General features: G+C 39.5%; 1 protein-coding gene across 3 annotated transcripts in view; it reads left to right on the top strand.

Annotated features, from left to right (window-relative positions):
* FNDC3B (fibronectin type III domain containing 3B) overlaps positions 1–25,445 on the top strand; it is a 364,617-nt gene that overhangs the window by 83,185 nt on the left and 255,987 nt on the right. For all 3 annotated transcript variants that reach the window (XM_003894828.5, XM_031663575.1, XM_003894829.4), the window contains one exon: positions 9,838–9,913. In XM_003894828.5, the coding sequence (XP_003894877.1) occupies positions 9,838–9,913 (76 nt within the window). The remainder of the gene's footprint in view (positions 1–9,837; positions 9,914–25,445) is intronic.

Below are 25,445 nucleotides of genomic sequence, written 5' to 3'. Positions count from 1 at the left end.
GCCTAGACCTCCCAAAATGTGGGATTACACAGGTGTGACCCTCTGTGCCAGGCCTTAACCAAACCTTTTCTTTTTGTTGTTGTTATTATATTCATGCACTCAGAAGTTGATAATTTTTTTTTTTTTTGAGCTGGGGTCTCATCCTTTCACCCAGGCTGGAATACAGTAAAATGTTTTTGTGTTTTCTAAGCAGTGGTTAGAAACATTAATCACTGAGCATGTTACTGTCTCAGAAGTTTCTTTGGTCTTTATATTGGAGTGCTGAGTTGTCATTCTAGTTCATGGGAGAAGCTATGACATACAGAAGGATGTGCTTTAATTAGCGATGTTGTTTGGTAGTTAAATAGGCCACAGTAATGCAGCGAATTTTTAATTTTTATTTTATATTGCCAGAATGGATCTGTTTAGAACCCATTTAAACTCTTGTCACCTTGGCAAAAAGGTCACATGGAAAACATCTTTATAGAGTGGTGATTTCTTTATAATTTACTTGATGGCTTTAGTCGTGACTGAATGTAAAACTATAAAATATTAATATGAATTGCAAATGAATGGCATCCATATTTTTCTCTTAGGGTTTGTGATAGGAAATTAGATACTGGGTTTATCTATATGGATAATATCTGTCTGTTTTCAGGACACAGGGAATCGATGGTGGAGTTGGGTGTTAGAAGACATCATCCTTTCATAGATCGGTGTCCACATCCAGCTTACTTCCCACAGTCTCTTGCTTTCTCATTTTTAAGGTGGTTTACTCAGGATGAGAGTTCTCCTACTTTTTATTGACTACTTCTGCACACTATGCTACTCCAAGCAATCTTGGAACTTTTTTTTTTCTCTCTAGATGAAGTCTTGTTCTGTCCTCCAGGCTGGAGTGCAATGGCGTGATCTCAGCTCACTGCAACATACGCCTCCCTGGTTCAAGCAATTCTCCTGCCTAAGCCTCCCGAGTAGCTGGGATTACAGGCACCCGCTACCACGGCCGGCGAATTTTTAAATTTTTAGTAGAGATGAAGTTTCACCACGTTGGCCAGTCTGGTCTCAGAGTCCCAGCCTCAAGTGATGTGCCCGCCTTGGCCTCCCAAAGTGCTGGGATTTCAGGCATGAGCCACCACACCTGGGCCAATCTTGGAACTTTGAAGAGCCTCCATTAACAAGGCGTCACACCAGGTGTGAGTGCCGTCTTTAGAGGGGTACAGTGACCCATTTTCTAACAGTTATTCTTAAACCTAGAGGGAAATATAGGACAAAAGATGCTGTAAGGTTGACTCTTCCAGAGATTTCCATACCTTAGCAATCTAAAAACTGTACGAAAGGTCAGAGTTAGGACTTTGAAAGAATGCTAAGTGTTTGACAAAATTTTTGGCATTTACCTCAGTCTTAAGTGCTACTTTGGAAGCCTGCTGATCACGAGAATGCTTTTAGTCTCAGCCCAATCTCAACTTCTACTTGAGTGGTTATCTGTGGACACTAAGTTAAAATTGTTGGAAACAGTGGCTTTTAATGGATATTTTTATCTCTTTCTTCCTGCTGAGGTGGAGGGAAGGATTAGTGACCATTGGGGAGGGCTTATGAGGTGCTGGGGCTGGTGCTGAGCACTTACACACATTATTTCATCCAGTAATTACACACCCTGTAAGGCGGCAATCATCTTTATAGACAAAACCCGAGGGGAGAAAGGTTACGTACTTGTAACTGGCAAATCACAGAGCTGGGATTCGAACCCACGTATCTCTTTTTCCAAAACTCAGATCCTGCCTTCTGGGAAAGGTGGAGCTGCCTGGGTTGGACTTACCTCTCAGTCTTGTTCAGGTAAACAGCTGGGGAAAGAGATGGGAGTAGGTTTTTGCACAGTAGTAAATTGTAAAGTTTATAGAGGCCGTTCCTCTTCATTATCTTACATGATTTCCACATTAACTCCAGAAGGTGGCAGTGCCTCTGGCTCCCCAGCTTCTGAAAAATTGAGGACTAAACAGCAGTGGTAGTGTCAGAAGGCCTGGAGGTCAAAAGGAGTTAGGAGTGAAATCTTCCGAAGCCCCATCCTGGGTCACAGCAGCGTCTCCCTTTTTTCCTTAGGGAATGGTTCTTTTCTTGAGATTGGCAATAGGAGGGCTGCTCTCTTGCGGGTCAGCAGCTGCTGAGAGATGAAGGTGGCCAGAAAAGGGTAGTAGAGGGTAGTAGTAGGTAGACATAGTAGAGGTAGTAGAGTTTCCTCCCCTGTGGGAGTCTCACCCTGGACTTAGAAAGGCCCTGCCTTTTCTTCCCAAACCCCATCCTTCATTTCCATTAAAAAATTACATCACCCTAGAGGCAGCTTTGAGACTAAAGAAGTTTAAAACCTTGTAAGATTTGAACATATTAAGTGGTTTTTCATTCTGAATTTACAGAGTAATACCAGGATAAAAGAAACAAAGTTTATCCTTCAAAAGGAAAGAAAATGACCACAGGTATTTCTTAAATCTCTCACCTCTACTTTTCCTGTTTTCTAAGGGGAATACAGAATTAAGTGTCACGCAGATTTTTACTGTGAACAGTGATGCCATACCTGGTTGCTCATGAGTTCGTCGTTTTCTTTGTTTTAGATTGATGAAGGACTGCTTGGATTTTGACTTTCCTGAAGATGTTAATTATATGTTTCAAAAATCATGTGTTCTGCTAAAAATCACTTATGCATAGCCTTGGAAAAAGAACTGGAGGCAGGGAGTTGCTTCAGGGTGCAGAATATTGTTTTGGAGGCCTTGGGAAATAAATCTTGAGTTAGTTCATTTACCACCAAGACATATTTAGTCACTGTATATAAACAAAAGAAGTCACAGTGTGCCTGGACATTATTTGTCCCAGATGGAGTTTAAACTTGGCTCATTATACTGCACTGATGTCATGGTGCATAAACTGGCTCTGAATTCAACGTGCATAGAATCGGCTGTGCTTGTATGTGCTGAGGACATGCGGGAGGAGGGGCGGGGCTGGCTGGAAAATCTTTGTCACATTTTTCCTTTGCTCTCTGTAGAGACTAGTGTCAGTCTTGAATTTGGACTTGGTGCAGAATGAGGGAAGAATTGGAATAATCTGTTAATGTGTACGAGTCAGTATGTGTATGTCCTCAAAGCTGTAGTGCTTCCAAGACCAAGAATCTAAGTGTGCCTGGCTTTCCAACAGTTACTTAACAAAGCTCTAGTAACTCAAATCTAGAAAGGAAAATCTTAAAGGCATTACATTTTAAAAGAGCATGTTTAGTGTGTTTGCCTTGAAGTCTTAAATCTGGACAGCTTCTTTAAACTTTGCAATGGTCTTAAGTATCCAGCTGTAAAATTCTGTTTTCCTGGATTGTATGGTGGACAATGTCTCAAAGTAGTTGCTTAAAAGTATGTAAAAAGGTGGCCGAATTTAATTCTTCCTGTGTGCTTTGAGAGGGCAGCTTGTGGGTGAGAAAACTGAGCCGGAGAGGGTCCTTTCCTGGACTTCTGAGCCCTTAATAGGAAATTTCCACATACTGTGGTGTTACTTTATTACTTTTTATTGCTGGCTTTTGTTGTGATAATCTTAAAAAGAAGCATTTCCAAGTAATTCAAACCATTTTGTAGATGTAAAGGGCTTAGATTTCAGAACTTCTGTGAATGGATTCCTATAGGAGTCACTCTTGTTGCCGGGACACAGAAGCTGAGCAGACACTGGAATGTGAATGCGTTGGGAGGTGGACCTTTAAGGAGAGCGCAAATGTTTACCAAAGCGAAAATCTGGTCAGAGGTGAGAAGTGGTTGGTTTTAGATTTTATTGAGAGCATGAAACGTGGCAGATTTGGTAAAAATTTTTTCTTGAGATTGTAATTTTACTTAACTGAGAGACTTGTCACTGGTAGGAATTTGAAGAAAAAGAAATTGGGGGTAGAAGGCTCTCCTTCAGGGAGGAACGCATATTTCCTAGAAGAGAACTTGTCCTGCCTTTGGGGATGTTCCTTTGACCTGGTTAACTGCATTCTCTTTATTTTAGCAGTCTTGTTGAATTATCTCCATATTGAATTGACATGGTGAAACCACACCTAGTAGAGGGGAGAAGTGGTGGTGTGGGCTAGATGAGTATGCATTTTGGTCAGACATGGCTGGATTCCAGTCATCTTGTAGTTTTGTGACCTTGGAAGGGTTGCTTTTCTTTTTTAAGCCTCAGTTTCCCCATTTGTAAAATCTAGTTAATATCTACCTAGCAGATGACAGGGATTCAATAAGTAGTAGCTGTTTCTTAATCATTATAGAAAAAAACCTGGAAAAAGGAATTGATAAAGTACCTTGCATCATGCCGAATTAATCTTACAGATGTGATATTGAGGATACAGCTTTTTTTTTTTTTTAACGAAGAACAGTACATTTTTATTTTGAATTTTAACTTATTATTTATTATTATTATTTTGAGACAGAGTCTCACTGTGTTGCCCAGGATGGAGTGCCGTAGCAGCTGCCGCCTCCTGAGTTCAAGCGATTCTCATGCCTCAGCCTCCAGAGTAGCTGAGACTACAGGCACCCACCATTATGCCCGGCTAATTTTTGTATTTTTAGTAGTGACGGAGTGTTGGTCATGCTGGTCGTGAACTTCTGACGTCAAGTGGTCCACCTGACTCGGCTTCCCAAAGTGCTGGGATTACAGGTGTGAGCCACCACACCTGGCTGAGGATACAGCTTTTGAACCTTCTATTCTTTGAAGAAAACAGTATTAAAACTTTTGGAGTAGTGGATATCCTTGCTCCTTATTTTGAACAGTGAGAGTCCTAAAGCCCAGGAAAACCCAAAACATATTTGCCATGTATCCTACGGGTTGTGTTGAGCAAGGGGAGCTTCACCTACAATGTGTGCCCTTGGACCTTGAGTTCCCAGTGTTTGCTTAGGTCCGCTTGGGGGCTTCCTGTTATTGTATATTATTTTTCAATCAGCTTTGGATTCAGGCTTCAGGTATGGCAGTGAGCAAAATAAGGCAATGGATACATTCACATCTTCTTACCAGGATCTTTCTAGTTTACTTGCTTATGTTTTTAATCCTAGATATTTTCTTTGCATGTGTTATTACCACAAAGATCAATATTGGGCATTCGCACCCCATCACTTCCCTTTTCCTGATTTGGAGAAAAGAGGGGACTCAAAAAACAAATACTGCTTACTTTTCAGTTTTGCCTGAGGCCAGCTGTGGTTTGTTGCACACAGACTGGGGTCTCAAAGGTGTGTGTGAATAGACAGTTTGGGTGTGGGGGCCTGGGACGAGCTTGGAGACTGGGAATCTTGGGGGTGGGGCTGAGGAGTGGGGAGTGGGAGTATATGTGACCAGAAAATAGTGGCATGAGGAATAGACGGTAGTACTCTTCTCATGTGGTCAAAGGTCACTTTTAAAGTTATTAGGTATTCCTGGATAGTATCCTTAGTTGAGTGGAACTCTTCTGCAGCTTTTAGATTGTATCATTTTCCCCCTTAAAGATACCTGTTGGATAATCATAAATGTGGGCTGCAAGGAGGAAGTGTTCATTTATACATGAAAACAAGCTTCACAAAGTGTGGCCAGTGGAAAAAACTCTGGAAGTGAAATGGGATCTCCTTTCTGCATGGTTTATATCTTGATTGTCTGAGGATTGGATTTAACGGTTAAAAATGCTGCAAGTGTAATATTTTGCCTTTGGTCAGTTGGTACCGTTCTCCCAGGAGACGCTTTTTTTGGGAGACAGTCTTGCTCTGTTTCCCGGGTTGGAGTGCAGTTGGCACCGTCACGGTTTGCTACAGCCTTGACTTCCTAGGCTCACATGATGTTCCTGCCTCAACCTCCTGAGCTGCTAGAACTACAGGAATGCACCACCATGTCCGGCTAATTTTTACAATTATTTTTGTAGATAGGAGTCTCACTATGTTGCCTGGGCTGCTCTGGAACTCCTGGTCTCAAGCGATTCTCCCCATCTCAGCCTCCCAAAGCACTGGAATTACAGGCATGAGCCGCTGTACGTGGCCAGAAGCTTTTTTGATGGACTGATACTTTACCCTGATTGCTTATTTGAGTGACTGGTGATTTTTTTATTTGAGGCATAAATTAGACATTTGCCTCCAGAAGTAGTCTTAGATACTATTGACACCTGGTTAATCAGCCACCCAAAGTTTAAACTGCAAAAGTAGCCTTCCTTTCCCTCTTTTAATGAGTAAGAAACAGAGTTAGTTTTAGATTTATACCTGTAAAGGAAAGATAGTACCCCTTCTTTCAGTTCCCCTGTTAGACAAAGAATTCCCATGATGCTGTATTTGCTCAGTTGTATTAATTGTAACTCTTGTTTTATTGTTTCTGTGGACTTTGGAAGAGTGGTCACTTATTTTTTATTAAACTTTGATAAACTGCCCTCTGTTTATTTCCAGCTTCATGGTTCTTGTAGCACTAACGGTTTTGAAACAGATCTGATGAAGCAATAGTAGCTTAGAGGATGCTCTCATGATTTGATTAGCATGGTTCTTCTTAACATCTCTGGAGAAAAAAATATCAGTAGTTAAAATCTTTGTCTTTTTTTTCTTCCTGTGAAGACGTGGTGCAATATGAATCAGTTTAATGCTGACTTTGGAAAAGTAGGAAATGCTTAGTGAGTAGACGAAAAATGATGCGGTTTGGACAGCAATGTTCTGTTTCGCATTTTATATTAAGGAGGACTTGTAGCAGTTATTATATTTCTGCTTTGTGGCTGGGGAGAGGGAAGGAGGGAGGGAGAGAGAGAAACATTGCCCAACTTGTATGAGAGGAAAGGTTAAGTGCCGGGAGTTGGCCAGGTTGTGACTCATGCTCCTCGGGGGCTGCGTGATGCAAGACCTGCCGCCAGCTCATTCATGTCTGCTGTCAGGACCGGTCATTGGGCTGGTGTGTGTCAAACTTATTTTTATCTCTGCTTTATTGACAATGAAAACAGCTAGGTGGTCAGCCTCCCTGAGTATAATAAAATGCTTTCTTTTAAAATACCTCAGTGCCAAGATGAATACAGTTTGTTTAAATAATGACTTCTCCTCTACTGAGAAAAATTGATATTGGGACACAGGAGACTTGCCTGGTTTCTGAGGTAACTTGGTAGATTATAATCTGGTTGCCATGGCTACTCAGCAGCAATGAAAATTACATGAACTAAACATTTGAAGGGTGGTATTTTCGTCGGATGCTTAAAAGCCCGTTACCTATCATCTTTCTCGCTGAAGAAGTGGGATGGGGGTCAGGAATTGAACTCAGTAAGCAGTGGGGGAAGACATAAGTGGACCTTAGAGGCTGGATGCCTCTGGGTCATTCTTTGAAGTTTGGCCTGGTGTCAGTGACCACTGAGGAACTGTTACAGACACTTTTTATGCAATATGATAAGCAGATAACGTGACGACAGTCTGGACATGTCCCAATTCAGAAATCCGTTTTCTTGCCTGGGACTTTCCGTAATATTGGTGAATTGTGTTTTCTGAACCGGTATTCGGGACACATTGTCTGACAATTATGAGCGTGGTAGAAGAGAGTATATGAATTTGGGATTGTCAGACAAAATCTAGGACATAGAGTCTTGGCATCCATTGGTTCCCCGCTCCCCCAACTAATTAATTCCATGGGCATATATCACAGTTCATCCCTAGAGCTTTAAACACAAAGCAAATGGTTTCTGCTTTATTACAGTGATGCTAGAATTGGTCTAAGGACCTTTAAGAAGACCTGGATAATCGTCTGTATTGAAGTGTTGTTTTCTTCCATTGTAGTTTTTATATTGTATATTTATGTAAAAATAAATGATTTTCATGTTAAAGAAATTATTTTAAAAGCTCCTTTTCAAGAAAACAAATATTTTAATCATTCTAGAGATCTTGAAGGAATTTCCTTTTGAGTTTTTGAAACAGTACAATGTACTTACATTGGTGGTAATTTAAATACTGAAAACTCAAAGATTATCTACAGTTGTTATACAGGAAAAATAAATTGCCTTGAAATAACTGTCATAATTCAAGAGCACCAGGGGTGAAGCTTAGTCTGAGTTTCCCTGAATGATCCTATTTTTTTCCAGGTAATGTATTTTTTGATTTAAAAAATTTTAGTATTCCAGCAGTGTCATCTGGATGAATTATTAGAAGAGGCAAAATACATGGATATTAAAGATGGAGTTTTTAAAGATGAAATGGCTTTGATCTCAATAGTTTTACAAAACAAATTATGGTGTATACAGTAAATAAAGTTGACTTTTAAATTGCGTCTTATGAAAACTTAATTTCTAAGCTAAGATAATTATTTGCAATAGTTTTTTAAAAATGTTTTATGACTTTCATTCATCCAGTGAAAGTAATTATTGAGCACATAACTTATTCTATGCCAGGCATGGGGCTAGATAGCTGGATGTTATCCTTATCATGCCTAGATTGAAGAAGGAAAGACAGACACTAACATAATTGCTTAGTTAATTAATTGCAGTTGTAAATTCTAGGAAGAAGTAGTAGAGCAGGTTTTTTGTTTGATTTAGAACACATAGCCGGGGACCTGACCTGTCCTAAGAGTTAAACACTATATCACAAGCTGAGAAGGATGAATAGACGTTGGTTGAGGATGGAGGAAGGTAGGTGGTAAGCTAAGATGAGGGAGTACAGGAAGAGTATTACAGACAGACGGAACAGTATACTTGACAGTTTCGAGCCAGGGAAGAACAGGGCTTGTTCCAGTAACTGTAGGATGAATGTGACACTGACATCCTGTCAATTTCTAGAAATTCTATGGTGATTTTTAAAAAGTGTTAGCCTTGTACATGGTGGTTTTTAACTATACTTTTTGTGATGGTTGTTGTTTTTGAGATGGAATCTTGCTCTGTCACTGAGGCTGGAGTGCAGTGGCATGCCACAACCTCCACCTCCAAGCCATTTTCCTGCCTCAGCCTCTCAAGTAGCTGGGATTACAGGTGCCCACCACCACGCCTGGCTAATTTTTGTATTTTTAGTAGAAAGGAGGTTTCACCCAGTCTGGTCTTGAACTCCTGACCTCAAGTGATCCATCTGCCTCAGCCTCCCAAAGTGCTGGGATTAGAGGTGTGAGCCACCGTGCCCAGCCTATCTATAGTTTTTTAAGTTTGTATTATGTCTTTTAACTTGTATTTAGATATCAATTAGTGATTTTTTTTTCCTTTGATTATCCTTTGATTAAAACTATTAATAAAACTATAAGGCTGTTGAGAGAATGTACTTTGCTATTACCACTCATGGTCTAGTCTTGGAAGTTGTCTAATATTAAATATTTATGTTCATATAAGTAAAACATTGACTTTAAACATTTGGGTATTTGGTGGGGCCTATTTATAATATTTATTGAATACTGTTCATTATTGTCTTAAGATCCTATACACAGATATTCTTTTTACAAAATTTTTTCTTGTAAATATTTTTTTGTTGTCACACAATGGAATCATATAACCCAGATCAGTAATAGACACTTGGGAACAGTATGCAACACTGTTAGGTCAAAACCTCATTGCTAGATGCAGCTTTCTTCTATAAGTATGGTTTCGGGTCTTTTTTCTTCTTTAATTGTAGTTTCTAAATTTGTGAAAGAGAAAAAGGAATTGTGCTTTTCAAAGAAAAATTTTCTTCAAATGGAGTTTTTAAAGTTAGATAGCATCATAAGCAACACAGGAGAATTCACTTAGCTAAATTCAAATGCATGTACTCCTTCTATCCCCATACCTCCAATTAAGACTTACATTCCAAGTTTTGTGTTTATAAAACATTTTATGCCACATACTTCTTGTCTAGTGTATAAATGTAGGTAATAACACTTGACAAATCTCAGAGGTTCCAGTATTAAACTGAAATTAATGTGTTGTTTTGGCAGGTTATTCTTGTTCAAGTTAATCCAGGTGAGACTTTCACAATCAGAGCGGAGGATGGAACACTTCAGTGCATTCAAGGTAAGGACATTTTTGGTAAATAATCGAATCAAAGATTTTTTCTTTATTTGAAGGACGTAATGTTTTTCTATGTGTGTCTGCATGTAATTTTCTAGATGTAAAGTATATCTTGGATATTCATTTTCTTTTTTTTTTTTCTGTCACATGGTCTCAAATATGTATTATGATGTTATCCAAAGGATATTTGTAGTGGTAAAATCTGTATTGGGTATCTATTGGTTAGTTATTGCTGAGTAACAAATTACTCCAAACTTTGGTGGCTTATAACAACAAGTATTAACTCACAGGGGGCTATTGGTAGGAAGTTTTCTGCAGTTACTTGTTAAGTGGGCCTTTCCATGGAGAAGCGGAGGGGGCTTATGTTATGGCATCTGGCTTCAGAGCCATAACTAGAGGGCAAGAGGGAGCTAGTAGGTCCAGCCCGGACTCGAGAAGAAATTATGAAAGGGTGTGAATACCAAGAGGCAGGTCATCGGGGACCATCTTGGAGGCTGCCCAACACAGTCTACTCTTTGGCCCCCGGTAATTCATGTTCCTTCCAAATGCAAACTTCCCCCTCCCAAGATCTCTAAAAGTCTTATCCCATTATAGGATTAGCTCAGACTTCAGAATCTTGTCACCTAAAGTTCCAGGTATAGGTAAGGCTTCTGGGTGTGGTTCTTTTATTATAGCTCCTAGGACACTTCTAGTTTGCATACTAATGCCTCTTCTGTATATTCACTTGGAAATAAATGACGTAGGTACTTTGATCCATATGGAGTTCTGTGTTGGAAGATCAACCTAGATCTGATGTTAGCTGGTAAACACTGCAGTGTTAAAAGGCACTGTTTATGATAGCTCTTTTTGGCAGTGATTGGGATTATGGGGTAAATGGTAAATTGGCATGCAATTGAGATCAGTATTAGGTTATTAATTGAACTGGAATCTAATCAGAGGCTTTATTATTAATACTTGAACTTGCTTACCAATATACAAACAAACTGGGGGAAATGCCCTTTAGTTTCAGTTTCCCATAATGAGCTATACAGAAACAGGTTGTTTTTTTTTTTTTTTTCTGCCTTGCATAGTAGTAGAGCATGTTGCTTTGTACTTTATTTTTGTATCTATAAGAACAAAAACTTAGAAAATATTTCTTGAGAAATGAGTATATTTTTAAAGATTCAAGGCTAATGAGTTTTAATTGAAGTTAATATTAGATTATTTAATCATTTTTATTAATGATTTCTACTCTGCATTTCTCTGTTGTGTCCCAGAAATTGATCTTTGGAATTCTAAATCATTTAAAATCAAAACCTAGTCTTAGTCGATGAACAATATGGGAGAAACTTCAGGTCAAGGAAGAGAAGAAGTATTTTAAAATAGTATGGACTACAGGGTCTTTCACCTATTTGTAGTATTATAATAAATGGATATTGTGAACAATTAAAACCTCAGAATCCTACAACCCTGTATCTTTAAAAAAAAAATCACACTAGAAAAACTAGATGAAAGTCACCAATATGGGATGAAGCTGAGGTTTTCAGTTCAGTAAGAAAGCAATTAAGCCTCTGGTTATGGTAACATTGGAGCCCCATTAATTGGCTGGTAGATTATGTCCCTCTACAACTAAGTATGTGTAATAGAATCAATAAAAGCAAATCACTTAGTGATGAACATGCATAAAATCTCTTTCATTCCACTTGAGTTTACTTTTTGGTGTCTAAGGAGTGTGTGCGTGTGTATGTAGTGTGTGTATATGTTTTGTGTGTGTATATGTATGTGTAACTTCACTGAGTTAGCCGTTCCCCCACTTTTTTCTTTTTTTAAATCCATGTTATAACTGGTGCACTTCGCAGGAAATGTTGCAAGTATATTGCTGTCTTCACAATGGGAGCTTTGTATTTATTCATGATGATACTTGGAGATAAGTGACACTAACACTCCTTCCAGTGATTTCAAAAATGCCTTTGACCAAAACAGAATTGTGGAGCCATTTATCTTTGGCTCCCTCCAGGCTTCCTATTCTTTGTTCTCTTCTGAAGTCTCAGATACTATGGTTATCTTCATTTTGGGGAGTGGTGGTACCTGGCCCAATTAATTGAAATGGCACAGGATGGAATGAGGACTAGGACCTGGATCCAGGTGCTTTGCTAGGGTTTCGGAAGCACTGGGGCAATAGGATGAACTGCAGAAACTGGAAGGAAAGTCAGCTTAGCAGGCTGAACCCCAAGTTCAGACTCATTGACCGCCACTAATGTGTATAAAAGGCAGTCACTCAGGCAAAAAATAAGAAAGCCTTTATGTGAGTTCCAGTATGAGTTTGTGAATGTTTCACTCCAGTTGGGTAGAACATAGCAACATAAAATGTGGCAATAGGCAGTATATTTGTACATTCCAACACAAGTTGCTGTGTCATCCTCACACTCCCAGTGATGAACATCATCTCTACCATTGCTGACATTTATTCAGCTCAGGCTGTGCTATGCATTCTGTCCTTTAGTGAGTGTGTAGTTACACACAAGGAAGCTGAGGCCTGTCAAAAAGTCACATAGCAAGAAAGAGGCAGAGTTGGGTTTTCTTCCCTGGTATGTCTGACGCCCTGAGTTCCTTGTTCTGTGCCTTTATGTCAGGGAGGACTCCATTCTCTTGATAACAGCAAGGTTAACTTCCTGTTTCTGGAGTAACAGGATTCTGAGCTGGATACTAGGATGAGTACTTAGATACCCAGAATGAGACAGATGGTTCGCAGAACGAAAGTGGATGGTGGAGACTGAGTCTTGGGAATAAGCTGGGGCGAGCACTTTGTTAACAAAGTGAGATATACTGATTGAGCAGTGACTAGCAGACAGTGTGATGCAGGGAATATTTGTTTAGAACTCATTACATTATTTCTGCCCCAAATCAGGTTTGGGTTCAGATTTGGGGTGGCTCAGCTTCCAGGTGGAGCTTCCAGCTCCAGCTGTTGTTGACTGGGGCCAGGGAGGGCTCCAGCTCCAGGACAATGGGAGAGGACTCGTAGGTACAGTGGGAGGCAGTTCTTTGCCATTTAAAAACCTAATAGAAAGGAATCTGAAAATGGTCACACTGTAATGGAAATTTCTGAAAGAAATATTTGTATTTTGTTAGGGATTTAAGAGATCGAAACTCTACTTACGTTCTTTCAACACCGGCCAACAGGTGGGAGGTGGTTTTGTTTTGTTTTGTTTATTTTTTGTTGTGAGATGGAGTCTCACTCTGTTGCCCAGGCTGGAGTGCAGTGGCACAATCTCAGCTCACTGCAACCACTGCCTCCCGGGTTTAAGCGATTCTCCTGCCTAAGCCTCCTGAGTAGCTGGGACTACAGGTGTGCACCACCACACCTGGCTAATTTTTTGTATTTTTAGTAGAGACAGGGTTTCACTGTGTTGGCCAGGGTAGTCTCGATCTCCTGACTTCGTGATGTGGCCGCCTTGGCCTCCCAAAGTGCTGGGATTACAGGCATGAGCCACCATACCCGGCTGGTGTTTTTTTAAATTGAGGGGAAGGTGATGGGTGGTGGTGGCCTTCCTGGAAATTTTGAAGTCATACCCATTGATGATGCCATGGTTGAAACTGTCAGCCTAATAACTTTGCTATTTTAACACTAGCCCTCAGATTAGGGACTGCTTTGTGGGGATTTCAGGTAGGGAGTGGAGTTGGTTGCTGGGCCTTCCTGGAAACTTTGAAGTCACATTGTATGAGGTCAGTCCTCTTTACTTGTAACTGAATTTATTAGTCTGATAATTTTATCTATAGGACATTTATGAAACCACTAGAAAGACCTCAGAAGCTCATTGTGATCTCATTAAAAGGCAGCTTGGAAGTTGAAAGCAAATTAATACAGAAGAATATGGGCTGAGTGGGGAAGCTCACACCTATAATCCCAGCAGTTTGGGAGGCCAAGGCAGAAGGATTGCTTGAGGCCAGGAGTTAAAGACTAGCCTGGGCAACATAGTGAGACCCATTTCTACCAAAAAAAAAAAAAAAAAAGAAAAAATCAGTCAGTTGTGGCGGTGCATTCCTGTAGTCCCAGCTACTCAGAAGGCTGAGGTGGGAGGATCGATTGAGCCCAGGAGTTTGAGGCTGCAGTGAGCTATGGTTGCACCACTACATTCTATCCTGAGACCTTGTCTATTAAAAATGAAAAAAAAAATGTGTTTTTATGGGAATGTCCTTGGTGAGAAGGAAGAAAACACAGGAAGCATACAATATGCTGTGAACGCAGATTCATTTCTAATGGAATATTTCTCAATATTTCCCATGAAACATGAATCACAGGTCTCGAAGGGGCCAAAAAAGGTCATAGTTTATTCTCACTTGGGGTCAGCCTATACCTGTGGCATCCTAGACAAAAGATTTATTTTCTCTCGGCCAGATCAAAGTGTATAAAGAGCTAATTGTTAGGAAAAAAGAATCTTAGCAATCAATATGAATTTTGTCTTTGCTTCAATTCAGGAATTAATAGAGGGCACACTTGGTTCTCTCCCATTATTTTCATATCTGTGTCTGGGCTGAGGTGCTGGCAATGCAGCCTTCCTTCCTGTCTACACATGCCATCTTTTTATCTGCTCCCTGTAAAATCCGCCAGCCAAAACAAACATCATGCTTCCTTTAAGACTTCAGGCCTGTCTCTTCCAAGAGCCCTCCCAGACCACTGCCTGACTTTTCCCTGAATTCTGGAGGAGCAGGTAGAGGTAGCACTACACAGTCTGGTTATATGCGTAAACCTTTCCTTAGCTCTCGAATTAGATGCGAATTCAGTTGTGACAGGAAACAGTGTATCTTAACCCCGCTCCCCAGCTACACAGCTTAGAATAATTACTGACTGGATTCCTGACTGGCTCTGGTATTACATTCAAGCATGATGATTTTTCTTTTCAATTTTACTCTTCTGTTGGCAGTTTAAGATGTTTAGTTACGTGCTTTTAGCAGTCTCTAAATCTCGATAGAAGAACTTTGAAATACCACATTGCGTTGATAATTGAAGTTAATGAGTTTCCTTTAGAGAAGCATGTTTAAATTCTAAAGAACTTTTATAAGGACCCTACATTAATACTGTAATTTTTTATTTAAGACTGTTATATATAAATTGTGAGGCTAAAGAAAACAGGTGAGTGTGATGCTGATTAAAAAAAAAAACTGATTAAAGTAAAATTCTTAGGAAGCACCATTATTTTAGTAAACAGTAATATTTAAAGATACTTAATTACTAATGGGTTCTGTCCAAAATAATTTAGGAATCTTTTACCATAGCAGTTAATCTGCTAACTTGTGTTAAGTGAATAGAGACCTCAAAATGACTAAATGACAACAGAATGCGTGGTCAGAGGGGACCTCTAAGAGGGAGGCACTACTATGAAATGGCTGTAACTTTGAAGCTATTCAAATGTGAAACTTTTTCCGCTCTTGCTTGTTCTCCGTAAGACTTCTTCAGCTGTGTGTCTAATTTTCCCCCTGCCCCAGTGAGTGTGGGAACTGTATCATTGATGAACACCACGCTCTGCCCAGTGACTCTGTGAATGGCACCATTGAGAGCTGTTCACCATTTCTGAATTTCCTCATTTGTCTCCCATCCCCCGCCCCTCCATGTATGAGTCAGCATCCAGAATGTCACAGGGACCCTAGTGTTACTTGTTTTTCCTTATGTGATACTTTGGGGACCTAAATGTTGCTTTCATTTTTTTCCTTGTGTGATACTTTAAGTGCATTTATTAGACTTGTTTGGCATATTAAAACAGTGACCTGTCATTCTTTCTAAGAATTTTATGACAGGTCCTAGGGAATTTGGGTTATCTCTTGCTTAGTTTAGTGTGAAATGACAAGAATGGTGTCATAGCTTGAGCTTGCAAACTGAGGTAGACTGAAACTTCAAAAGCAAAGCATGTATATGGTCTCTCCCTTTTATACATACTTTGCATGTAAATGAGAAATTCCTGTTTTACTAGCTTAAAACCCAGGAAGAGTACCTGTTGCAAATGAAGCCTGTTTTCAAAGACTGTAGTGGATCTCTGTCTTGGCTTAAATTTGCAACCAGTTTTTTGATAAAAAATATTTGGGCGATTTGAAAGTAAAATTATTGTAACATGAATGCATTAAATTCTAAATCTTTGCCAACTTTTATTATATTGGATGAATTGTTACTTAACTATTTGTAATCTGTATTATAAATGGAAATGTTTCTTCCTATTACAAGATTAGAGTTTTAGGAGCTGATTTTCTACATAAGAAACTGCCTTGAAAACCATTTCTTTTTTTTTTTTTTCTTTTGAGACAGGGCACCCTGTCTCAAAAGGAAAGACTTGCTCTGAGACAGACTTGCTCTGTCACCCAGGCTGTAGTGCAGTGGCATGATCAGATCATAGCTCGGTTGCAGCCTCAACCTCCTGAGCTGAAGTAATCTTCCCACCTTGGCCTCCCAGATTGTTGGGATTACAGGCATGAGCCAGTGTGCCTGGCCGAAACCCATTTCTTTAGTATTTGGGGGATTTGTGAGGGATTGCTAACAAGCTGAAATGTTATTGTGAACACTTAGGCCTCACTTGGAAAATCTTCTAGAATTGAAAATAACAAGTGATTTGCCAAGGCTAACCCTAGTGTCATGGCCATCTTTCTTTCTGATTGATCCGAAGCTGTATAGTTAGTCCTCCTGGGGGCTCTAAGCCAAGACAGTCTGAATTTCTAGGAAAATCTGAATCACTCTACCAATTTTCCAGCTCACCTTACGATTCTTAAATGTTAGCTTCAAGACCAGTCTTTTACCTGTGTGTGTTTATACTACAAATATATATTTACATGTGTGTGTGCATATATTTGTTTCATTAGAAGATTTTTTCATTTTCCATGATAGGATTTACATTAAATTTGGAGAAAGATTGAAGAAAAATTACTTTCAGCTTTGTGGAGTACTCTTGATCTCTGAAATGTTTGGGGGCTTTATTTTGTACATGACGAGTTAGCAGTTCCTCTCAACATGGACTGATGCACAGCTATTTGTTACAAATAGACATTCCGTATGCTGACCTGATAAACCCCTTTACAGACAACCTCTTGCTGCTGAGTAACTGGAAGTTTACCAGCAGGTGATTTCCACCAGGGCCGGAAAATACTGACAGGCCCAGAGCAGAAAGTCTGGGTTATGGAAGGAATGAGAGCAAAGGCTGTGATTGAACGTGCAACTGTCATCTTGCTGGGATTGTGTAATGTCATGAGGCTGGGTTACATCAATACCAAACTATGTTGCTTTCCTAGGAGGTTTTAAGCCCCTCTCAAGGGAGGTACTCAGGGTATATGCTGCTTCCTGCCTTTCTTCTTCCTGTCTCAGTTATCTTGATTTTTATGCTTATTCTTATATTTACATAAGAATGGAATGTTAAACCCTTAGATAAAACTGTCACCCAATGTTCTGTCATCAGACTTAAGATGAATTGGTGTTGAGTTCTCAGAGTATAGTTCTGTAGTGTGAATCCCTGGTCATTTGGTAGCTAATGCTTAACCTGTTAGCCCCAGTTTCCTCTCTTAAAATGGGAACAATGATAGTACCTATCTGATAGGATTGTGAGGATAATCCATTGTAAGTGTCATTATTATGATCATCATTATCTAGTTGTATCCACAGCTTTGCTGCTTTTTTCCCCCTAAATAGATGGCATGATTGATTGTGGGCAATGACTTCATTTTCCTACTTGGAGAAGTCAGTTGAAATTCTAGTCTCCCTTTCATTGCTTATTTATGATAGACTTGCTCTCATAGGGTTGCTGGTGATGGCACCAGTTCAAACATTTTAGATGAAGGTTTATAAGAATATATATACTGTTCAGATATGGGGTTATAGCTAAAACAACAGGTTCAGTGTTCCATGAATTTAAAGTAAATTTTGTTGTAGTTTTAGTTGTTGGTTTTCTTTTGAATAACAGCCATTCACTCTCGCACCATGCCTGAGCAGCTATATTCAGAGAAGGCTCTATGTTATTTTATCCAATAAAGCAGTTTTTCTAGTGTGTCTCCTTTTACATTTTCATTGAATTCCATACTTCTGGCTGGGCACAGTGGCTCACGCCTGTAATCCCAACACTTTGGGAGGCCTAGGTGGGGCGGATCACCTGAGGTCAGGAGTTCGAGACCAGCCTGGCCAACATGTTGAAACCCCATCTCTACCAAAAATACAAAAATTAACCGGGTGTGGTGGTGGGCATCTGTAATCCCAGCTACTCAGGAGGTTGAGACAGGAGGATCACTTGAACCTGGGAGATGGAGGTTGCAGTGAGTTGAGATGGTGCCACTGCACTGCAGCCCAGGCGACAGAGCGAGACTCTGTCTCAAAAAAAAAAAAAAAAAATTGTTTCCATACTTTTTAGAATTTTTATTTAGTACATTCTGTTTTTAGGTAGTACCAAGAAGCAGTAAGGGCTATACATTGGGAAGGGCTATACATTATGGGTTTTAGAGTGAGATTGCCTGGCTTAAAAATCCCCTGCACGTTAGTTGTATATTGTAAGATTAGTTCCTTAATTTCTGTACACCTCAGTTTCCTTATCTGTAGAGCTGGAGTAGTAATTTCTGTCCTGAAGGATTGCTGTGATTAAATGAGTTACTGTGTGGAGAGCACTAAGAACAGTTTCTGAGTCATAGTAAGGGCCCAATATATAGGAGTGATTACTAAGCTTTTGGTCTTTATTATGGGTGGGCATTGAACCCCCCCCTTCATTTTTGTGTTACCTAATCATTTTAAAACATTTCAGAAATCCTGTGTGAACTGGAGTTATTAGGATTTTTTAGATGTCTTTACGTTTAAATTCTAACACTTCAAAATAACATGTTTAAAAGTTACGCAATCGCAGTTTAGCTTCTGAACCCTTCTGCCCTTTAGGCTTGTTAAACAATGATTAAAATGTCATCTCTGAAGGTACCACTGCTTAGAGTTCTTTAAATGTCACAGATCTTTGCATGTCAGATAATTCAGAAAAGCAAGCAGTGTCACATTACCTCAATGGTTGGCCACAGGTTATTTCACAGCTTGTAGTCTTTCAGTTCCTGCTTTATTCTTTCTGTATTTTTTACTCTTGTTCTCACATTTCCAACCTGAAATAGAAAAGTTCATGTTACAAGTGTCTTTAAGGAAGACTGGATTAAGTTCTTCAAGGGCAAGGGTCAAAGCTTAGTCGTCTTTGTATCCCAGGGCCTATCCTGCACGTAGGAGGCATAGAGACTGAAGGAAAGTCATTTCCTGATACTTGTCTTAGTCTGTTCGGGCTGCTATAACAAAAATACTGTAGACTGGGTGGCTTATTAACAACAGAAATCTATTTCCCACAGTTCTGGAGGCTGGGAAGTCCAAGATCAAGATACTGGTTTCTTTGGTGTTTGTGGAAGGCCGGCTTTCTGGTTCATAGATGGCAGTTTCTCTCTGTGTCCTCACATGGTTGAAAGGCCTGGGGGTCTTCTTGGGCCTCCTTTATAAGGACACTAATCCCATTCATGAGGGATTAGTGTCCCTCATGACCCAATCACCCCTTCTAATACCACCCCTTCTAATACCATCACCTTTGGGGTTAGAATTTCAGTGTATGAATTTGTGGTGGGGTGGGGGACACGAACATTCAGACAGTGATGGTGCTGTTGAAGATAGAATGATGGAAAAATTCTCTTAGTTAATTTAGAGAAGTTATTTATTTTTGTTATTCTGATTAGGTAGTTAAATTTAGTTATTTTCACTCTTAGTTCCTCAAATTAAGATAATATAGGCATGTGTTTCCAAAAACAGTAATTCTGAAAAGTCCAGTATGTGGATTAGCTTCTCTTACCTGTAAAAATGCATGAAGGAATCATTATATTGATGCTTTTAATAACTTTCTTTTGGGGGAGAATAGGATGGGAATACCTTAGAAAATGTTAGGCTATTTAATCCTTAAAGATGCATAAACTTTTTCCCAAACTTCGTATTTATTTTTACATTATTAACAAATATTTTAATTTAGGTTACTCATTAATTTTATTAATATTTTATGTTTTCTTGCTGTTGGAAATTATAGCGTTTATGTGTAGTAATGAATTCTCAGTAAACTCTGTGTCAGACCCAAGAACAAATTATGCTTTAGTAAATGAGGGCCGGGCACGGTGGTGCATGCCTGTAATCCCAGCACTGTGGGAGGCTGAGGCAGGTGGATCATGAGGTCAAGAGATTAGACCATCCTGGCCAACATGGTGAAACCCTGTCTCAACTAAAAATACAAAGATTAGCTGGGTGTGGTGGTGCACACCTGTAGCCCCAGCTACTCGGGAGGCTGAGGGAGGAGAATTGCTTGAACCCAGGAGGCGGAGGTTGCAGTGAGTCGAGATCGCATCACTGCACTCCAGTCTGGTGACAGAGCGAGCCTCCTTCTCAAAAAATACATACATACATACATACATACATACATACATACATACATACATAATAAATATAAATAGTAAATGAGTCTGATTTGTGCTTCTCAGTTTTTGCATTGCTATAAAGAAATACCTGAGACTGTGTAGTTTATAAGGAAAAGAGGTTTAATTGGCTCATGGTTCTACAGGATATACAGGAAGCATGGTGCTGGGATCTGCTTCTGGTGAGGGCCTCAGAAAACTTAAAATTATGACAGAAGGCGAAGGAGAGCCGGCAAGTCACATGGCGAGAGCAGGAATAAGAGAGAGAAGGGAGAGGTCCCAGACTTTTAAACAACCAGATCTCCTGTGAACTGAATGAGAACTCACTCATCACCATGGGGATGGTGCTAAGCCATTCCTGAGGGATCCATCCTCACAATCCAGTCACTTCCCAGCAGGCCCCACCACCAACATTGGGAATGACATCTCAGTGTGAGATTTGGAGGGGACAAAGATGCAAATCATATCGTTTACTGAGTTAAATGAAGGTGGCATAATGGTTTTCCTCTATCAGCAGTGTGATTGAAGAGGGCAGGCAGGCGTCAAGCCTGAAGGAGGGCATTTGTGGTGGGATGTGGAAGGAGAAACATGTATTACAGACATTTAGGAGATAGTCATGACTTGTGACCAATGAGAACACACTGGATGAATGTTTCCCTAAGGTGGATGAACTATAGTGTCTTAGAAAAATGTTTGTCTTATAACATAATTGACAGCACTAAACATTTTTACTCTCTGTCTCTTAATTGTACAAGCATTAAGAGTAACAAATATGGGTTTAAAAGGCAAACTTTTTTTTTTTAAGTGAGTATTTTTTCTTTTTCCTTAACTTGGGTATTTCCTCTCCATAAAGGTGTTATATTTAAATTATGGAACACCTTTATGGGTGCTTTATATATTGCATTGTGGAGCCAGTTTTAAACATCTGTTTTGTTATCTTTCTAGCTATAGGAGTGTCCACATCTTCACTTTATTTAAAAAGCTCCCAGGTATGTATTAGCAGATTGTTATTTCTGTTCCAAATTGATAAGAAGAGGAGGCCTAGCATCAAGGGAAAAGTCTTTGGGAGTGAAAAAAAGAGTGGAAACTTAAAATATAAGCCCTTTTCTTGTTCTATCTTCTAGTGAAAATGTTATTCTGTGTTAGAGAAATGACCAGATGAAGTTTGTTTCCTGTTTCGTTTTGCAGTTCTCATTAAAGTGGGTATACACATATACTTATCTCATGTAAATGTCAAACCGTTTGTTTGTTCTTGAAGTGCTAAGTCTTTAACAGTTCTCCTCTGGTTGGATGTTTGAAGATCATTTCGGTATGTCTTATGCTAGATCCAGCAATGTCAGTTTTTGCCTGCTGCACTGTGGTACCCTGTGGACAAAACAAGTATAAATGGTCCAGATTTATGATGATTTAAGATTGTTCAACTTTATGATTGTTTCGTCGGGATGTAACTCGGTCGCAGGTTAAAGAGCATCTGTACTTAGGCAATGCGAGAACTGAACTTGTGTTCTGTTGAGGAAGAGTAATCTTTGCAGGTAGTATAATTAAATGTTTAAATTGTCTTTGAGTGTAAGCTTGAAATAGTTTTTTGTTTGTCTGTTTGTTTTGAGATGGAGTTTCACTCTGGTTGCCCAGGCTGGAGTGCAATGGCAGGATCTCAGCTCACTGCAACCTCCACCTCCTGGGTTCAAGTGATTCTCCTGCCTCAGCCTCTTGAGTAGCTGGGATTACAGGCATGCGCCACCATGTCCGGTTAGTTTTGTATTTTTAGTAGAGGCGAGATTTCTCCATGTTGGTCAGGCTGATCTTGAACTCCTGACCTCAGGTGATTTGCCGTCCTCAGCCTCCCAAAGTGCTGGGATTACAGGCATGAGCCACCGTGCCCGGCTGAAATAGTTTTTTAAAAATGTTACTAAAATATAAAAAAAAGCGTGGCACTGTCAACCCATGAGTTAGAAATAAAGATCCAAGATTAAATTGGTTAATTTATTCTTAGTTAATAGTCAAGACAGTTCTCATTCTGTGAGTCAAGCACTCACCTGTTGAGTGACGTAGTTCTTGATCATATGCCCAAGGAAAAGGACATGTCTAACATTGCAGAATTTTAAAACTGTGTGTATTAACATGGTTTGTATCCTTTTGCACATCAGAATTACCTGGGAACGTAAAAAAAAAAAAGTTTAAAAGTTGATATCTAGGCTAGTTGTAGTGAATTGTCACATTGTTGAGCACAGGGGAATGGTCAGATTGTAGGGACTGGGCATGAGTGATTTTTAAAAGCTCCCAGGCCATTCGAATATGCAGTGAGGTTGAGAAGCTCTGGTTAACGTAACCCTCAGGACAGCTCAAGAAATTCTCGTGCTGTGCCTTCCCATGTACATTGCAGTGCACATGCTGTGTACCTGTGGCTGTTTTTCAGGTTCATCTTCTTTAGTAAGTTTGGCAGTTTTGTAAAGTGTCTGAAGATCTTTTATCTTGTATTCTTATGCATATTAAGTAAAATCTATGTTGTAGTTGACTTTACTGAACCTATTAAAATTGTTTTTTAGCTTTGGTTATAAGCTTCTAAGTAATAAACAAGAAACTTCTGAAATATGAGTTACTGCTTTCAGCAGAGTACAGATTTATTTTATACTTACTTAAATGTAAACACAATAGTTCACGTGTGTTTAATGAAATTCGAAGTTCACCTATGTTTAATTAAATTTAAAGTTGATTGGAACAGGTATGATTATGCAGAGTGGACAGAGTTTAAAAAATGAGATGAGAAAGCTGGGCGTGTTGATTCACCCCTGTAATCTCAGCACTGTGGAAGGCCAAGGCAGGCGGATCATTTGAGGTCAGGAGTTTGAGACCAGCCTGGCCAACATGGCGAAACCCTGTCTCTACTAAAAATGCAAAGATTAGCTAGGTGTGGTGGTGCACGCCTGTAATCCCAGCTACTTGAGAGGCTTGTGGCAGGAGAATTGCCTGAACCCATGGAGGTTGCAGTGAGCCAAGGTCACACCACTGCACTATAGCCTGCCTGACAGAGTGAGACCCTGTTCCAAAAAAAAAAAAAAAAGTGAGGTGAGAAAATAACTATCTTAAAACTTGCCACTTTTCAGAAGCTGATAAGCTACTGTGAACCCTGTTTTTGCATGCCTTTATGAAAGAATTGGACTGGGACTTTGGCTTCCTTCTTTGTTCCCTTCCTAATCTAGTTCGAACAGTGTAGGTCCCCAGAAATCATTTTGGTGCTTGACTTGGGTGGGTGGTCCCTATAGTATAGGAATTCAGTATATGACATTGATGTCAGACCCTCAAGATTATCAACAGGTAGAATCTTGGTTCTCAAAATGTAACATAAACCAGAATCACCTGGAGGGCCTGTTAAAACACAGTTGCTGGTTCTACCCCCAGGATTTCTGATTCAGGTCTGGGGTTGGTGGGGCCAGAGAATTTGTATTTCTGAGTTCAGGGTGTTACTGATGTTCTTACTTCAGGAGTTCTGAGAATCATGGAGGTGGAGATCGTTGGGGTTGGTGACATTTGGAAGAGAAGGGTATTTACAGACATTGTACCCTTAAATGAACAAGAAGGCTCTCAGAATTAAGTTTGGTCACACAATGGACAAAAGGGAAAAAAATTAAATCTAGATGCAGAAAAATAAGAAAAATTGACTTAAAAATTATTATTTGTAAGCTCAAAGCTAGAATTTTTTCTTTTTGAAATTTTTTTCCTCCCTTTTCTACAGTTTGAATGAATTGAGGTTTGAACCCGGGACTCTAATTTTCAAAGGATTTGTTTGTAGTCATTCAGTTTACCTAATTCAGTTGCTAATTTTATTAGGTTCCTAATTTTATTAGGAACTTACTTTTCTTCACTGTGCCTCAGTTTCCCCGTAGTAAGAATATGATTGCTAGAGATATCGTCAGGATATTTTAAAGTCTAATGAATAATATTGTGTAGTATTTGGAGATCATCAAGTTAGGAAACTTAAAAATATGAAAAATATTCTAAACAGATATCCCAGATTGTGTTCAAGTAATAAGTACATCCCTTTTTCCCTGTCAACTGGGCCACAGTAAAAGAAGAAGCCAACGTGGAGGGTAAAAAAAAAAAAAATAGTGGACCAATGTAGGAGTTGGCTTCATTTTGTAAAGTATTGTACAGAAATGGGAATGTTTTAAAGCATGAAACTGGTGAGAAAGGAAGTGACTCAGGATTCAAAATAGATAGGACTCCACACCAGTAATGATCTGGAACTGAGGAACATTGCCTACAGAAGAGAGAAGCCATGAGAGACAGTTGAGGTGAGTGAATTGGCTCGATAGAAACATGGAAAATGGAATTACACATTTTTTTTTTTTCTCATGTGGACAGGGACTATTGTAGAAATTTAGAACTTTGGGCCCTGTTTAAAAAAAATCTATTTCAAGGGTCAAATTGTTGATTGCCAGACTGATTATTATTAGTAATTACAGTTACAGCGCTGTGGATTTTTCTCATAGTGTCTGAGTTCTGCTCCTGTTCAGTGGTTGAGTTCATTGATCATTTTTCTGCTCCTCATTGCACCTGTCATGCTGGTAACAGCAATTAACATTCCTCAGAAGCGAATAGAATGCCAGGCTCCATCTCAGATGTAACTCAAGAACAACAGGTGCATTCTACCTGTTTCTTGGCTATACCCAGAGTAGTTAGAAGGCAAGTAATTAACCATAGAACAGACTTTGAAGAAAATGAGATTCTTTAGAATTTGAGCCAAAGTACTGAAAAGTAGCTCTGGATAATGTATTTAGGAGACATAGGAAATGGCTCAACAGGAAGGGTGAAATAGCCTTACCAGTCTGGCCTCTTTAAATTTGTTTCAAGCCTGTTTCCCTTCATTGATACAAATCTTATTAACTCTGCACCTTCCACAGACGTTTTGTTTTGTGCAGCTTTTTTTTTTTTTTTTCTGGATTTGTTTTTATGAAGTTCACATGAAAGGTCATTGGACTTGAAGTTATACTGTAAAAATCAATTAATTAGATTCTTAAATTTTCTTCTCCCCTTTAAGTGAAAACACCTAATGAAACTTTCTGGCTCTGAGAAAAGGAAGAGGGTCCCCAGATGCAGGTTTAAATTCCTTACCATTTAGTCTGGTTCC

The sequence above is a fragment of the Papio anubis genome, chromosome 2 (genome assembly GCF_008728515.1).
Source record: "Papio anubis isolate 15944 chromosome 2, Panubis1.0, whole genome shotgun sequence".
Classification (NCBI taxonomy): domain Eukaryota; kingdom Metazoa; phylum Chordata; class Mammalia; order Primates; family Cercopithecidae; genus Papio; species Papio anubis.
The sequence above is the reverse complement of the archived record's forward strand: the minus strand, read 5'-3'. Positions and strand labels throughout refer to the sequence as shown.